The 19058-nt window shown below is 37.8% G+C and overlaps 1 protein-coding gene across 2 annotated transcripts in view; it reads right to left on the bottom strand.

Moving 5' to 3' along the window:
• The window catches only part of LOC111861673 (kinase suppressor of Ras 1), a 68253-nt gene that overhangs the window by 41807 nt on the left and 7388 nt on the right, over window positions 1–19058 (bottom strand). For both annotated transcript variants that reach the window (XM_033750410.1, XM_023846430.2), the window contains exons 3-8: window positions 13337–13481; window positions 12000–12356; window positions 10982–11135; window positions 3114–3268; window positions 1565–1705; window positions 630–749 (exon numbers count right to left, since the gene is read on the bottom strand). In XM_033750410.1, coding sequence (XP_033606301.1) covers window positions 630–749; window positions 1565–1705; window positions 3114–3268; window positions 10982–11135; window positions 12000–12356; window positions 13337–13481 — 1072 coding nt within the window. The remainder of the gene's footprint in view (window positions 1–629; window positions 750–1564; window positions 1706–3113; window positions 3269–10981; window positions 11136–11999; window positions 12357–13336; window positions 13482–19058) is intronic.

The following is a 19058-nucleotide window of genomic DNA, read 5'->3' as shown; positions in this document are numbered from 1 at the left end:
CTTTCAAACAATCCAGGATATGAACAAATTTGTGAACCTGAAGAAATTTTAGCCGGTAAACGTACTGAACTGCCAAGTAAAAAATCACTAACAGTGGAGCAAATAGCGGCTTTTGTACATGTGCCCTTAAGTTCCTGTGAGGTGGAAAGAAGCTTTTCCCACTATAAGGACATCTTACGAGACAATAGGAGGCGACTAACTATGGAAAACATAAAACATTTAGTAATTGTGAACTGCAACAGAAGAGAAGTTGAAAGTTCAGAGAGCTAAATGTGAGTATCATTGGTTTCTTTAAATGTGTAATGAAATATGTTGGCTTTGTTGCATGATTTGTATTTAAGTATAGCTTTTTATTGCAAGTGAATCATTCAGTGATTACATAAAATGAACTTAAATACTGATTTGTTGGTCTTAAAATAATGTAAAATCAATTTTAATATTTGGTATAAATTTTTATGTGCATATTTCGGAAGTTTTTCACGCATAAATGCATACATATTTAAGGGATTATTAGGGCATAAAAATCCGGTCCCTAATTATGACATATCACAAGAAATCAAGCATGCACTATGTATGTTACCAGTATATCACACTTTTTATAATATATACACATGGGGGTTTTTTTTTACCATCTGGCTGCAGTGTTCTACGAAACTCATCAACTAGCTCTCTTGGAAGTCCACATGATGGTGGAACTTTTGATTCACAATCACGATGGCACTTATATTTACATTCCTTGCACTTCAAACCTGAAAAATTAAAATCAATATGAATTTAACTATCGAATCTTTTCAGATGGATAAATAAAGACAACATTATCAATTGCAACTGCAACAATAATGGTTCTTCAACAATACTGTACAAACACACAACCTTCTGAATGAGTTGGTATGGTGGGCATCAGTTATTACATTGGAACTCATAATAAATTTCATTCTATAAAGTAAGACAGAATTATGATCTGTGCAATTTATTGCATATCCAGGTACCAGCATTAATGAACAGAGCATCACTGTAACAGCAATCCAAGCTTAACAATCACAGAGCATATAATCAGCCATGTTCTTGAAGGTTAAACAAACAGCATAGGAGAATGTGGACTGGATTTTATCTGGCTCAGGATCGAGACCAATGGCAGATTCTTCAGAAGGCATTACCGAACATTTGGGTTCCATATAAGAGGGTAATTCCTTGAGTAGATGAAAATTACTAATTTTTCAAAAATGACTCTGTTTCATGGTGCTGGTTACTACCCTCCCATCTACAATCAGTCTCCAAAGTAGTACCTCTCCTTCAGGTTTTCTGACTAAAACACTGCATGCATTTTCCATCTCTCTCATGCATACTACATGCACTGTCCATATCATCCTTTTTGATGAGATCATCCTAGTAACATTTGGTGAAGTGTACAAATTATGAATATCTTCATTATGCAGTTTTCTCAAGCCTCATGTTACTCTGATCTCTTAGGCCCAAAATATTCTCAGAACCGTGTGCACTGACATAACTATGCATGAAAATGACAAAGTTTAAATGAATATATAACAAAAAATTATTTACTAACCTGTACCAATAAACATCTGTTTATCACAAAAATCACAAGTGGCTATCATCTTAAATGTTTTTGTAAATCGATGGTTTATAGCATGGCACATTGGACGAGTTACCGTCGGAGTACGTGGAGATTTCGGAACTTGCAAGGTAGCTGGAAATAGCCAAAGTTGCATAATGAAATCTAGTAAGACATATCTGGTTGCTAGTACTTTCAATGTAAATACATACTTGATTAATCTAGTAACATTTTCTATACATGGTAACTAGCAGCAATTAGGCAATGTCTGTTAAATAAAGAGACTGAACTCCCAGCTGTCAAAACTATTTCTTTGATCCACAAACAGAATGCGTGGCTGTTCATTTTCTCCTAATCATGTGCTAAAGTGTGACTGAACATGTTCAATTAGTGTATATGCATATAAGTGTTTCTGCTGCATACTGAAAACATGCTAGACATAAAAATTCCAGGAGCTGACACCAAACTTTTAACGTAACTGAAGAAAATCACAAGTGAAACCTACCAGTTATTTTGTGAGGCGTATGAAGAAGACACCCAATTAAGAAAACAAGTTTTGAATGGTACGAGTTTTCTGGAAGGAGTAGAGGTGGAAGATGCAATTGAGTTGCCCAGTAATAGTGAAAACTTTGGAAAAACTGCGTGCTCTTTCATTAAATGACCACGGCTTGAGCATCAGAATAGTAGCAGAATAATTAAATACAGATAAAGGAACATCAAGATAAATTATAACAAAAAAAAAAAACTGAACACATGAAGCATCAAGCATCCTGGGAAGTATCAAAGAACATCCAGACTGAAATAGTGCGGTCACCTGTGTTGAAATATGTCTGTTTCTGTAGGACCCAGAAATGAAATGGTAGTTAGTGCAGTGGAAAGTAACTCATTCTCAAAACCAAAGCCAACAAGAATGTCAAATCCGAAAACAAGACAATTCTCATCATTTTCCTTGATCTTGAAGGAATTTTCATGTCTGAGTATCACTCTCCCAGTCAAAATATGAACTAGAAGTATTACACTGGGTTCCTGTAAAAGTGAAAGAAATAATTCAAAGAAAGACTGGACTTGTGTAAAAGCAGGTAGCTTCTGCACCAGGATAATGCTCCAGTGCACAATGCTCTACTGGTTCTGCAGTTTCTGGCCAAAAAGCAATATCCTATACTCAATCATATCCCTCACTCAACAAATCTCACACCATAGGACTTCCTCCCAAGTTAAAATGTTCACTGGAAAAGCACATTTTCAATCCTTTGTGGAGATCCAGGAAAAAAGTTAGAGAGCCACTGAAAGGGCTTCCGCAAAACTATTTTTAAGAGATACTTTCAAATATGGCAAGAACATGTGCAACACTGAGCAGGTGTTCAAGGGAACTAGTTTGAGGGAGATCGCTTGTAAAGTTCCGACAAAATAGTTTCATATGTCTCATTATTTAATAGCCATGCCATGTATATCATGAGAAATGTACATACATTACAGTATTTAATCTCATAATTCACACATTGCCATAATTCCAATAGAAATTCCACATTAAAATAGAACATACATTTACAACTGTTGTCATCGCTGCTATCTATGCCCACAGAATTGTATGGAGGAGATTTCATAGGACTTGATATCAAAGGTGATGTATGACCAATTTCACTGCAATATGGACCAGGTTCAGTAGGAAGACGGCCACGACGTGGTATATGTTCCACACTATAACAAATTAAGATACAACATATTTACATACCAAATATTCAGCCCGTATAAAAAGAAGTTTCTTAATCTACCAGACTCCATAATAGAGTCCTCTTTCAGCAGCATAAAGTTATTCTCTTGGTTAGAAACTTCCCTGTTACAAAACCTGAATGAATGTTTCATCACAGTTGGCATGAAAAATTGCCACTGAAGTCTAACTTGAACCAGTTCATATCTTCAGAGCCTATTTCTCATACAATCTATTTTAACAGTCTACCACAAAATAGTGCATTTAAAAAGTAAAAATAATTACACAATTTCTGGCACACAGCTGCAAAGAAACAAACCCTGATTTACTAATGTACTTAGACGAAACACGTTTATTGGATGTTCATGTGACACGAAGTTGGAACAAACAGCGAAAATTAACTTGGTAACTGGAAGTAAACATAGTTGACCAGATAATCAATTTCATTACTATGTTTCTACAGACTGTCATGTCTCCAACTTTCAACATAGCGTATGGAAGACCTACGCATAGCATACCTACAAGCACGGGTGATGACACAGTGCTAGCATGCTGCTGTCATTCCATGCTTCTGATCTGCGCTACAAACATATATCACTTACCTGAAGCTCCCATCACTATTCTGAAACTGAACCATCCCATCAAATTCATCACCTTCATAAGCACTACCACACTTTCATTACCATCACTGTCACTGTCCATACTAAATTTATATAAACACTGTTAATACTTTAAAGAACAATCATTTCACATTTACTACAACCATGTTCTCTTGTTAATAACATACACACAAAATGGGAGCCAAACTTCTTCCCCCATGGTCTTCAGCCTTTATTCCCACTGGTTCTATACCAGTTCCAGGTAACAGGATGGATTCAACCTAGTCCTTCATTCTGATCCAAATGCTCTATAAGACAGATAATTAGGACAATACTGTTACACGTTCGGGGGGGGGGGGTTATGCATGATGAATGATTGGATCAATGGATTTAATATTTTCTTAATCACACTCAATTATAATATTATAATGCTATCACTCTTCCACACACTTTCAATTCACTGTTGCTCATGCACTAGGATTCTGTCTTCACTAGTCATCTCCTGGCAACCAGTCTCAACATAGAAACTAGCACTCCAAATCACTATGAAGTCTTCTTGTTATTTTGTCTTCAATCACCTTGTACTCCCCTGCCCTAATCTGTACTCAACTAATCTTCACAATTCATTACGGACATGCTCCATTCACATCCTTGTACTCTCAACTAAGCTACAACAGGTCCTCATTATATAGGTTCAGCACGGACCATACAGAAACACAAGCCATGTGTTTGGTATATCACCAGTCCACTGGCATGCTGACTGCTGCCCAGCAACAAGCTATGACATTCATCCTATTGTTGCGTGCACATATTTCAGGGGTTTATCAAGCCGCTGACTAGCAATGCATTGAGCAAATCCATTACAATGTGAATGTAGTCAGACTGGGATAACCCATACTTTCCCACACCTCATCCATGGAATATCTCACATTTCTAGGCTTAAATTTCTTAATCAGTTCAGACAATGGGTATCAATACCATTACTAAATGAAATTCGCACCTTCTATCAGACAGACATGTGACCCTTACTGCTCTCATCTCAGCTTGCTCTGCTGATATAATTAAGAAAACCTCTGCCTTCTCTTCATCCATAAATGTTAGCATACTGTGGCATGTAGACCAATTACTAGGCAATGATCACAAAAGAAGCAGCTATACAACAGCTGTTTGCTAATTAATGGCCTTGCAAATAAGCATGTTTCCACAGCAATAATGGAACAGTGTTTTCTTCCAGTCCATGCCAAGTTGTTATAAGCAGGACAGTTAGTGAGAGTCAGTTGAGTTGAGTGAGCTGGTTGGTGAGTGACTGAGTTAGTCACATGGAGAGTTAAAGAACTGCTGAGGCAGGGGATAGTTTGAAAACCCAGAGGACAGGGAATGTCCATCACTGGGAGCTGCTACTGAGCAACAGCTAGTGAAGACATGACTGTGGATACTGTGTGTGTAACAGTGAAACATAAAACGTGGTCACACACTGTATCAAAGAGTCAAATAAATTTAATCAGCAATACAAAACTCACTCATACATGTGACAATACTGTTCATTACTTCCTTGCCTCTAGACCATTCTGCCTTTCAGTGTCATCATAACCAGAGGCATGTTCTCAAAACTTTTCTACATTAAAACCTCGTGTCTCAGCAATATGATTTGCTAAGAACCAGTAAATTACTTTCAATTAAAAGTAAATTTCTTTAAAAAACTCACTGAAATATTCACCAGTCACAACAGTAACAACACAGCAAACTGAAGGACCCTTTGTTCCACAAAGCAAGCAACACAGCCCTCACCATTCAGGCATTTACCAATCTCACTGTCACATGAGCTGTTCTGCAATGGCTAGTATGCTTCAAGTAACAGTGCAAGAAATGTATTGTCACACGTTGGGTAGGTGACACGACAAATAACTTCACGCCGTTCTGGATCTTAGCGAATTTATTGAACACTCACTCTTACATTTACACAATTCACAATTTCACAATTACTACCATCTGCAGTATCACAATTACTTCTCCTGCTGTAGTCACTTCCATTCACTTGATACAACTCAACTTGTAGCTGCTGGACTTCAACTCATACTGAATACTGCTCTTAACACTTTCTCTCTAGTAACTGGCTCTCTCTGAAGAATACTCCTCATTATGTAGTTTCCGCACTGACAACACAGAAAACAGTTACATGATAGCTACCACTGTTGCATAATGTCGTGTTTACCGACTGTCTAGCAATTGTCTCTGCACAGACTCGCCTGTTGCATGATGTCACAGACTAGTGGGGAGGGGTGTCTACCGAGCGTTGCGTAGTTACAGGATGAGTGGGGTATGCAATGTCACTCACATCTCCTGTCAAATACTTAGAGCCATAGTTGACGCACCTTGGTACGTGTCAAACCAAACTCTTCACACCGACCTCAAGATCCCATATGTAAGAACCGTAATCACAGACAGAATCCAAAAACATTATCAGAAACTGGAAACTCACCCCAACACCGCAATAGAAGCTCTCCTTCAACCTACACAATACAGAAGACTAAGACGAACTTGGCCAAACGATCTCCAGGAAAACTGAAGCGTAATCGATGGATTACAGCTCTTCAAGCCAACTTAGTACAATAGAATAACTATTGTACATGACAGCAAATTAGCTCATAGAATGCGAATTCAGATTGCTAATAAATGATAAATAAAAAAAAACATCTCCTGTTGCGGAATCCAAGCATTCACAGAGTTGTCACCTAGCAACGCATCAATACAATCTGCAACTCTCATGTTGCGCATGTGCCTGAGGCCTCTGTGGCTCAACTGTTCCTGCATAGAGCCAATAGGCCACAGTATGTTCATTTATATCAGCAAAAACAATCCAGTTTCAACATTTTATCATTATCACTAGTCTCTGCCTATATACAAATGATCTCACAATCAATTACACTGTCCCATTACCATAAATTTTTATGTCTTCAAAGTCAAACATAATTAATATCTAGTGTGCAAGATGATTCACCTGGAAGAGGACCCAAATTAATAATTACAAACCCCACATTTTACTTATGAGAACACAGCTTGGCAACATTGTGTAGTACTGAAAAAGGACCCAGTGTTTGCCTTGTTCATGACATTTCCTGTACTCTGAAATTCTATGCGTTATGCAGCAGAATAATGTATATGACTGGGGAGAAAGTCTGTTTCACATCCTTGTACTGGGTCACAGAATCATTCAAATGCCATCAGGCAGCTTTCAGAAACTGTTTCCATACTGCAGCGGCTTCAAAGGGTGCTATCCAGAGGCTGGTATGAAAACTGCAAACTAAAGGATCCTTGCAGCATAGAAGAAGTCAGTCCGCAATGACCAGTAACACAGTGCATGACATGTAGCAGCAGCTCCTGGCTTCACCTGCAAAGTCAGCTGTCACACCAAACAGACTGGCATATACTATTCAACATGTCAAACAGCAAAACAGAAAGCAAGGATTGTGAAATGGTCATCCAAGAATTCAAACCTCTTGCCATAGAGAAAAGATTGGCCTACTGCCAATTAATTCAGAATTTGTTGCCTTAAACTTCAACATCTTGGACATCACTTGGTTCTCTGATAAAGAATACTTTCCTTTGTAGGGATACATCAGTTCAAGAACATATGTGCTCTGCTGCAAATCCTCATGCTAATCATGGGGAGTCCTTCCATTCATCCAGAGAGAGAGAGAGAGAGAGTGGGGAGGGGATTATATACCCACATAGTTGGTCCCATTTCCTCAACAGTATCATCAGCACCATATGTCTGCCTTAACATTTTCCACAAATTTTTTAATCAGTAGGCTAACTGGGAGCTGACACTTGGTTATTTGCACCCCAAGATGGGGTGATGTATCACATCCCACTGGACCTTTGGAAAATGAAGAGTTTCTTATGGGGTAGGATTATCTCAAAAGGATTTCTGACACCCCAGTCTGCAGACATGACTCTGCTGGACATCTTCCTATGGGGTCTATTGAAGGGCTGACTGTTTAAACTTAAACCTTACACAGCTGATGGCCTGAAATAAACACTACCAACAACACTGCTGAAACATTTGAAAACACGGAGTGCTATGCCAGCCCTTGTCTCCATGCAGTGAAAAACCTATTTCAACATCAAATGTGATCCAATTATCTCCACAATTACCAAAGTACGCTACTTGTCAAGTTTTATTTTCACAACAAAATTACCGCATGACTTATAATTATTAAGTAGGACCTCTGAGTGAATTACCCCATAGCTGGACAATGCCACCATGTTATAATGGACTAACTTCTTGACAATTCAGAGAACATGGCCATCTTCATGACGTGGTAATTTGACTTTGCCTTCCAGATGGAGAACACTAGAAACTCCAAACACTAGCAAACCAGCTCACTGCAACACAGTGCTGTAAACTGAGAACAAAAACTACCTGACATGATGACAGTACAGTTTAACAAGAGAAGTCAACTGCTGTTAACACTACAGCCGATAAACAATGCACATGACAATTGGTTTCCACAGCAAGTCATGCACACAACAAAAGAGGAACTGTTGGAAATGGTGTTTCTCATTGGATCTGCCCCAAGATTATATAGCAAGCACAAACTAGACAACTTATTCATTCAAGAACGTGAGGGAGTCACTGTCATGAGTTGAGCAGTTCACTGTGAGATGGCAGCCAGCCAGCAACAATGAAAGCAGAGGACATTCCTGGGATCTGTTATCAGGCAACAACTGGTGAAGACACAGCAGATGGAAAGACTTAGTGTGTGCCATAGTAAGAAGTCAAGTGCGAGCATTAGTGTGAGCATTACAATTACTTATAGTTTGGAGATGTAAGAATTCAATAAATCCAATTACACAGGTCTGCAAAAATATTTTTTTTTCAGCTGCATGGAATATTTTTTGTAAACTTCATGTTTTCTAGGATGCTGAATCCAAAAATGACCTCAATTTCCCCCTATCACGTATGATTTTTTGGAAAATAATAGGGGGTTATAATAAAAAATCATAACAGTGATGAAAGAAATCACTAATTTTATTACATTGAACTAAACATTATTTCTCATAATTAAACAAACAATTCCTTCATGATATATTTAATATTCTGTGTTCAGACTTTTTGCCTGTGAAACCTTTTCTTCTTCTCTTTGATGATCCTCCGAACAATGTCCAATGGAGTTCTCTGGCTCGACTGTCCCACAGGCATAAGAAGCAGGGATGTTTTGTATAACCTGCCTGCTGGCCCAGCAACATGGTTAATATTTTGAAGTCTCCACAAACCATCCATTGATGTTCTTGATAGTTGACTTTCTCAAGAATCACAGCCAAATTGTTATAGTTTTCTTCCAAATGCTCCGAGTGTCCCATAGGAATTGATGCAAATGTATTTCCATTATGCAGCAAGACTACTTTGAGGTTTGTTTTATACGAATCAATGAAAATGCGCCACTCAGATGGATCATATTCTATTTCAAAGCATTTCATGAGCCTTTGAACATCATTACAAAATATGAGATTTCCTTCTTTGGAGAAAAACTGAGTGAATTCTTCTCTCGGTGCCTGTACCACAAGAATGATGTTCCAGGTGACAGCAAGTTTTATTTTTTAGTCTTGACCCTAGCAATTCGGCTGCATCTTTGGAAAGGCCTAAATCTCTAAGTCACTGAGCTCACTCTGAGAAAAAGGTTAGGGTCCCTCATCAACAGAAAAATCTGAGCTGGATTCATCCTGGGGTGGTAATATAGTTCTGTCCTTCGAATAACTCTGTATATCATCCAAACTGGAAGGTGGGAGGGGAACTGGTATTTCAGAGCTATGAGGCACTGGACGAATAGCTGAATTAAGGTTTGGGTAAGATATTTTATTTTTATTTTTTGTATTAAAGCCTTTCACATCTACCAAACAGAAATAACAATCAGTCGTGTGGTTTTGCTGTTCACGCCACATCATAGGAATGCCAAAACGAAATGAGTTTTTCTTACCCTTAAACCACAAACGAAGATCTTCCTCGCACCTTCTGCACACCTTGTGAGGAGCCCAAGGTTTGTCTTGATCCCCAAGTTTCAATTTGAAATAAGCAAAATACACTTTCTTCACAAAATCACTTATGTTTCTTTGTTGACTTTTAACTATGTATTCACCACAAATAAAACAAAAGTTGTCCAGAGAAATAATACAACCTCTTTGAGCCATAATACAGAGCTAAAACACAAGCACAGTCGCGTTTGAATGCAGTATGTAAACTGAGTGGCTTATACATCAACCAAGATCCTGAACTTATTTAGCATGTTGAGACATGATCAAATCTGACAGCAGGCTTGTTTATACTCACTCCTATTGCCCCAAAGAACATGTCCAAACATGCTCAACTGAGCTAGTAAGACTCCTCACCTTTCGCTACAAACAAAGTAAACGTGTTGGGACACGATCGCCTGAGCTCCTCACACCACCAAATCCACCCTACCAACCCCTTCCATGGCCCCCCCCCACAATCCCAACCATTTTCTATTTGTATTATTTTTTAGATTCACTCTTATAAATATTATTTTAAAGTAAGAAATAATTATTGGACATGGCTTTTAGAATCAACAATAGGATACCAGATTTCATGCAAAATTAAACTAAAAATACGAGTTTTGCAAAAAAATTGACGTGATATTTTTTTACTATTTTTTCCAGTTTTAGTGAGTAAAAATCTATAAGAAATAGTAAAAATATCCTATGCAGTTTTTTGGTTGCAGACCTGTGTTATCAGTCCAAACCCTATGTCTAGTCACTAAATATGTGACACTGTATTCACTTCAGACTCTGCGAAAGCCTGAAGCTTTTCATAATGGACATTTATTTATGTCAACACCAACGCTACATTTGAAACACTTCCAATATGGTCACTCTCTGCATACAAAAATAACCAATTTCATTATTTCAATATTGAAAAAATTATTTTACCCCAAATAACCCAATAATAATTGGAGAAAAACAATGTACAGATGCTTTTTCATGCCATATACAGGAGCGTGTCAATGTAAAAAGAGAGAAAAACAAATATGGACATTTCACTTAGAGAGCAAAATAAGCAAAAATAATTAAATGAATCAGTTCACTCACTTAGAAAGGTTATCAGCCCCTTCCACACGATTGCCTAATTGTGATTCATGTGATTTTGACTTAGTAAGTGGATACACATCAGCTGGTTGCTGTAGCCCTGTCAGATGCTTCTTGCAAGGAGGTGGAGTTGTTGGGAACTTCCCCCTATCTCCACCTAAAATATTAAGAGAAACACTTAAATGAACAGTCGCGCCTTGTGATAAAAGCAAGATGTAACTTTTTATTAAACATTTATCAGTCTCAATACATATGATAATTTACAACCTTGTTATGGCCACAGTTACAATAGTGACTATGTAATCAGAATGGCTGTGCCATAGCTCAAGCAGTTAGTCACTGGCTTCTCAGCGCAGCGTGGACAAAGTGGTGCTAGGGCAGGTTATCTCCAAGTACTTTGATTTCCCCTGCCAATCTTCATTCCACCAATTGCTCTACAATCACCCTCACCTATCATCTGGGGCTGGTACAATAGGCCAGAAGTGGCCACAGTGCAAGTGCCTTAATCCCACCACACTAGCAATAAAAAAAAATTTAATCAGAAGATTCATATCAAATATTTCATCTTAAAATGCACAACTACAGTAAAAAAAAACACACCTGTTATTGGGAATGATGTATAGATATCATAAATTCCAACATTCAGATATATTCTGAAGATCAATTTATAATATCTGATTTTAATCTCTAGCAATTCACATCATTACTAGCACCTCTACAAGAGTTACTTTATTTTGTATGTTATCATAGCCATTCTACTGATTATGATAAGTAAAGTAATGAAGAACCACAATATATGGCTCATGATCTCATCAAAACCTGCTTCCAACACTGGGACTATACCTGTAAATTACCTTAAACATCCACCAAAACAGATATAACTATTTATTACAAAACTGTGGTAAATACAGCAAAAGTGAATGCAGTAGTTCAGAAGAAGTTCAGAGACTACATACAGCTAGATGTCACTGTGGTCTCACAACATTTTATTATACCAAATAGACATGTAAATTTAACTCACCTTTTCCTTTGCCAACAGGTGGTGTTGAAGGTGGTGTACACGGGTGTATAGGAGGTGAAAGTGGGGCATGACCTTGATGTGTTGGTGTGCTAGAATGGGGTAAAGAAATAATGGAAGATGTGGATGAAGCCGCTGCAAGAGTAGAGATGGAACCACCTAAGTTGTTACAGTTGTTGTAGTTATTATTGTTGTAAGGGAGACAGTCCTCTGACGGAACTGAGGAGCGTTCAGCTCGGTTTCGAGGAGGTCGCGGTGAAGTGCTACCAGCATTCTTCATTACTTGGTGATGATCCCATGAATCCCAATACAGAGCAAGCTCACCTGCCTCACTGGGTGTCTCATCACGCAAAAGAATTTCTGAAAATAAAGAAAGAAGGTGGTGATAATGATCCTACCGCTGGAATGTACTTCTGTCATCTGTAGAGTAAGGAGAACAGTGGAAGTGCTCTAAATACTTGTAGGTATGTGTAATAAGCATTCAATAAATTAAAAAAAAAACAAGTTATGGAAACAACTTATGGCTACTTTCCTTCAAATGCTTAAATGCATTTATATGGAGGCTAGCAGGGATTGTAAACAAATAATTATACAATTTGAATATCCATTTCTGCAAATAAATTCCACCAGCATACATTCCAATTACCTAAAAACTCCTAGATATAAATTTACATTTTGTATGGTATGTATAGATTAAAAAAGGTTTCATACAAAATTTGTCGGTATGGTTCATGTGTTATGACCAGGGCCCAAATTTTGATGACCTGAAAATATTTAAAAAATGACCTATAAAATGACCGAAAAATCCCAAAAAATGACCTAAAATATGACGCAAAAATGTAATATGCAGGGCCTGGATTTTGATGATCTGAAAATATTAAAAAAATTACCGTAAAAATCCAGAAAAATTACCTAAAGGAGAAAAGAAAGAACACTTCGCTTCCGCGTTATTCACATTTCAGAAAACATATGAACAAAAATGCCCTAAAATGGCCCAAAATGACAAGAAATACCCTTAAAAGTTCAAAAATTTACCAAAAATAACTTATAAAATTTACTTTTCTGTAACCAGCAGCTCATATCTGAGATTTATATATTTAAGAGCATCACATTGGATACAGGGGAACAAAGATGACATGTCATCAAAATCTGGGCCCTAGTTATGACTATGAAATATAAACATAAATATAACTCTCATTTTTAATTGTACAAAGAAATTACTCTAACCAAAGCTCTAACAATATAACTGTAAGATCCTACATTCTTTTAATCTTCCTTGTAAAATAAGGAAAGGGAAGAAAAATGTAACTTGCATACCTTATAATAACATTAATACATACCTGTGTACTTCTTAAGATTGTGCAGGGCTCGGTTGAGGCGGCGCACCTCTTCTTCCCTTGCATTTCTTTCACTAAGGATATTACGGAGTTCATGCTCAGACCTCTCTTGTAATGCTTCCAGTGTTCCTACTCTCTGACATACACCCTACAAAGACACAAGAATGCATGTAAAGTGAAGGGCAAAGTTATGAATCACAAGTTTCACAAAAATATTTGTACTCATGAACACGTTAAGCCTCCAAAATGCTGTTTCACTTATCAACAGTTCCCTCAATTAACCAAACTGCTGTAGTTTTAACACAAGGAAGAAATGAGAACATCAATGAATTCACAAATCTAGGAAGTGTAACCTCTCAAAGAAACACTGATAAACAAGGATGTCTCAAATAAGATCAGAAATATATATTCCAATGAGGACCAAATATTTTCCAAATTAATTCTTCATAATTTGTTACACCTCAAAGGCTTTCATTTTCATTTACTGTACATATAAATACATTTTTGTAAAGCCAATCACTCTTCTTATCTCTCTGCACAAAGTAAGAAATTTTCCCCTCCATTTCAATAAACATTCATCATATTGAAGAATGTTTCAAGTGAAAACTGTATATCCTAATGTTATTTACAATTTGTCATGCACTATATTATGAATAATCAATCATTTTTTAGATAATCAGTACATCTGGTTAGGGGTTCATGTAAGCATGATTTGGACTATGATAAACTACAATTAAATTTACCTGACAACTTTTACCGTAGGCCCCCATTATCAAATTTAACTTCACTCAATAGTTCTGGAGATAAAACATGTGGCCAGAACTTACTGCCCTACTACAAATTAATTTTATGTCTACTTACAAAGAACACATAAAAGACCATAAGACACAATGAAGAAAGAATGCTAATGAAATGAACAGAAGAGACAGACCTGCTTAACATGTTAAATGTAGCAAATGAACTAAATTATACAGAAACTTGAATTTACAAACTATATCAAAATATGCCTTACTGAATAACAGCCTAGATCTAGTATCTATTCTGGCATACATCTTCATAAATCAAACACTAAGTATGATATGATATATGTCATGCCTCCAGGAAACTCCTGACATAACTGAACAGCCACTGCTATGAATTTAGGCTTTCACGACATTCACTATGCAGTGAGATTATCAGATATGAAATATGGCAGGATGATTTTTAATAATGAATTGAGTGGCATAAACGAGAAAATGGTCAGGAGAGTTTGAAGAATGGTGTGTAAGTGAGCTGCATGGAAACACGACATTCAATGAAGCAAAAGGTTTCGCAACATTTGGGATTATTGAATTTTTGGCCTTTGTTCAGCTTCTAATATTCTAAAAAGAAAGACACACAATACTTTGGAACCCAGATCTGTTTCTTCCATCAGGTGAAAAGATGTGAAGCACCCACTCTGTGGGACCTACAGAAAGAGCTAACCTCAATCACTGGACATTGATGTCAGTACAATTACATCTACATATGCTCCTGAGATCAGGTTTTGTCAAAAGGAGTGTAACTGGAAAATTCACAATACGTACTGCAGAAACGCTTATGTAGACTAAAACTAAGAGAGAAAAGTTGAAAATTAGTGCTTCAAACAAATCCAGCAACCAAATTCAGACACACGAAAGCAGAAGGAAACAAAAGCTTCAGGGCTATACAATACCCACCTACAACTAATGCCATCTCTGGACCAAATATTTCATACTGACCTTCCCTCTAAGATGCCAACCTCCATGGTGACAAGGAGAGTCCATATGGCAGAAAATTTCCAAATTCAGTTGGCTGATCAGATTTGCTAAACATGCCATATCAGCTGATTCCCTGTATATCCAATGTCTGCTGTTACTTCCAATTTCTAAAATCTTGGCTTCATCCTAGCCACTTTTAATTTTTCTAAAGGACTCTCTGAGACTGTGTCTATGTTTGTGGAGCCACATGGCTAGTGGTCTGCCTGTTCCACCAATGTAACTTCTGCCACATTCACAGTGAATACTACAAATGCAGTGGGCTGTCTGCTGCAAATTTCTTTCTGGTCTGGTACTCAAGAATGAACGCCTAAGGGTGGGATCAGTCGTGAAGATAGTCCTAATGTTGTAAGCTCTCCTACAAGTTTGAACTTTTCAGAAATGCCAGTCACACAGGGGTTAAAGAAGAGCCAAGAGGCTTTTCCTCCCTTCTGGACTATTACTATTCCTGGAATTAATAAATGAGTTATGTATTGCTGGGGATAACCACTTCCTGAAAAATTCAGATGGAAGATCAGGTTTATGTTGGAAAAGTTACAGTTGTCTGTCCCTAACATAGCTACAGAGGAGGTGAAAGAATAAATCTTTGAAACTCAACAAAAATACTGCGATTTTGCAGAGAGACAAAGGTAACTGCACTGTGGTATTGGATGACCTGTAGTATAAGTTGAACACTTTGTTAAAGCCTGGGCTTATGACCCCCCCCCAATAGATCTTAGAGCTAAAGTTGAAAGGAAAGTACAGAAACTCCTTGCCAAACAACACTGTCCTCCCTACTGATCTACAGCACAAGCTGATTCTATATTACATTAAACCTCTGCCTTTATGAGGTCTTCCTCAGATTCACAAACGAGATATGTCTTTGAGACCTACAGTGAGTTTCACTGAATAACCATGTTACATCCTGACTGGATTCCTTCATAATTGAATCCTTTCACAGGTAAATCAGAATTTTTTGTGAAGAATTTAGACCACATAATACAGTTTCTTACATCTGTAACCTTCAAGGACCAGATACCCTCATCAGCTTCAATGTTGTTAGTCCTTTCACTAATATACCAGTTGAGGAAGCCCTACAAGTCATCAGAAATAAACTCCATGACAATCATACACTTGTGGAATTGTTCAGCTTGCAAGTCTAAGACATCATGGAATTACTGGAAGTTTGTCTGAGAAGCACCAACTTTCAGGCAGGTGATTGTCACAGGTCTTTACAATCTTCATGAAGAATTATGAGTAATTGGTTTTTGACATAGCACAACACAAAATGTCACTGTGGCTCTGGTATGTAAATGATACATTTACAGCCTGGCCTTATGGTCCAGAAAGGTTAAAGAATTTCTTCAAACATTTTAATACACTATCATCTTCCACCCAGTTTACCGAGGAAACAGAATCTGACAGTATGATTCCTTTTCTGGAAGTTCTTGTCACCAGAAAAGGGTCAGCACTTATTACTAAGGCATACAGGCAACCCACCCACAACTGGCTGCTAACTTTGAATCTAATCATCCACCATATGTCAAAAGAGGAATAATTCAGTGCCTACACAGCAGAGCTTCTACCACATGCCAAGATCAGCAAGATCTGTTACATAAAACTGACTTCAGATATGTAATCTTCAGCTTAGTGGTAACCCCCCAATGGTTCACTCATTCAGTCCATTATTCCAAGGACAGTAGAAAAGCCTTAAGCTCTATGTTTATCTGCTATGTGAAGGGCATTCCAAAGAGTTCAAATGTAGAGAGAATCATTAAAACATCAGGCCTATCTTCAAAACATACTCTTACAACTCCCTCATAAGAACTAGACAAGCAAGAAATCTGCAACAGACAGCACCTTCAGTCTGTAACATTCCCTATCTATGAGGCAGAAGTTATGATGGTGAAACAGGCAGACTCCTAGCCCTGCAGCTCTGATACAGGCAAAACCACAAAGACAGACTTTTAGAAAAATCAAAACTGGATCATCCTGCATATGAGGGTCATAGGGTAGGCTGGGATAAAGCCAAGATTTTGGAAATTGAAAATAACATAAGGCATAAGGTGTAACAAGGAATCAGCCCACAAGGCATGTTTAGTGAATCCAACCAGCCAACTCTGTTTGAAAATATATCCCACAGATTCCCTTTATCAGGAACCTGGCAACCTACAGGAAAGTTGATACCATGAGACTCTTCATGGGTAACTGCATGATTCTTGTTCTGGGGTTCAATTTCTGCTCCACTGATGGTGCTAATGGTAGGCTGGTATTGTATAAACTTAAAAATTTATTTTCTTCTAAATTGGTGTGCCTGGAATGGGCTGTTGGTTTAGTTTCATGCACTTATTTTCCAGTTACTCTTCTGTTTTGGTTTTGGATCTTGATATGCATTTTCACAATTCTGAAGGCAAATTTTCCAGTTATCTCCCTTGTCACAAAACCTGATCTAAGGTGCATATGTAGAAACAGTTATACTGTCTTAAGAGTATAGCGATCTAGATTAGCTATTCACCTGAGGAAGGAAACAGATTCAGTTTCTGTAACAATGTTTGTTTTAAAACATTACAAGATGGACAAAGTCCAAAAACTCAGTAATCCTGAGTGTTATATATCATTTTATCTCTAGAATTGACTTTTTGACATGTGTTTATAACAATATTTGGTGGTTATGATGCAATATGACAATGAATGAGTACTCAATGGAAGTGACAATCAGCTTTCTCTATCCTCATGGTTCGTCACTATCCTATGCACATCCTCAACAGCCAGACACACTGAGCATTCCTTCACCAGAAGTCTTAATGCAAGCTTATCCAAGAATACCAAAAGGATGAAAACATACTTTAAAATCTGCTGAAAAATAGTTTACATTCAAAAAATTAAAGTACAAGATGAAATACTAATTATCATGCCTAAAGTACAAATGACTGGCAGCATTATCATGCCTATTGATGGCAGTAACTTCTGTACTGTATGGCTTGCTGTGTTCAAGACATGGTAATAATGTCCCAAAATTATCTATTGTGTAGCACATGCATGTTCATAATTTCATCAGAAGAGATCCTATGGCTGTTCCAGGATAACATTATGCTGATGTCAGGCTACATTACAAACCATATGTATTTTTTTGGTAGGAACAAATTACATTTGAGGACACGGCAGCATAGTTGGCTGAGGCACTATGCTACAAGCTGGAAGGTCACAGGTTCAATTCACAATGAGGTCTTTGGATTTCTTCAATTGACTTAGTCCTTCCAGCTCCACTATGGCCGAGGTCAATGCAGCCTCTTACAGAAATGAGTACCTGGAATTTTCCTGTGGGTAAAGGGAAGCCAGCGTGTAAGGCTGAAAACCCCAATGCCATCTGCGAGTCGAGTGTCTAAAAATGTAGCAGCCTCGACGTCTCACAACCCTCTCCACAGCCTGTTACAGGGATAGCTTTACCTTTTTACAAATTATATTTTGTGAGAGACTGAAGATCAATGGTTACATCAGGGGCACCTATACTTTCAGAATGTATATTTTTTATTGCTAGTGGGGTGGGACTAAATTCCTTGTACTGCAGCCACTTCTGGCCTATTGTAACAGCCCCAGATGATAGGTGAGGGCGATTGTGGAGCAATCGGTGGAATGAAGATTGGCAGAGGAAACCAAAGTACTCGGAGAAAACCTGCACCAGTGACACTTTATCCACCACAAATCCCACTTGACCAGACCTGGGATCGAACCCGGGCTGCCGCGGTGGGAAGTCAGTGACTAACTGCTTGAGCTATGGCACGGCACTTTTCAGAATGTAAGTAATATATCTGCAAAAAGATAATTTCATTAGCTTTCAAATAATCCCCATATGAGCTTATATAGGTCAGGTAATTGCAAAGTTGTCCCTGTGATTAACTAATTAAGCACTACACCATGAAGGCATATGGGGGAGCAGATGTATACATCCCCATTTTCTTGACCTTGGCAAT

This window comes from Cryptotermes secundus, unplaced genomic scaffold (assembly GCF_002891405.2).
Source record: "Cryptotermes secundus unplaced genomic scaffold, Csec_1.0 scaffold185, whole genome shotgun sequence".
Classification (NCBI taxonomy): Eukaryota; Metazoa; Arthropoda; class Insecta; order Blattodea; family Kalotermitidae; genus Cryptotermes; species Cryptotermes secundus.
The sequence above is the reverse complement of the archived record's forward strand: the minus strand, read 5'-3'. Positions and strand labels throughout refer to the sequence as shown.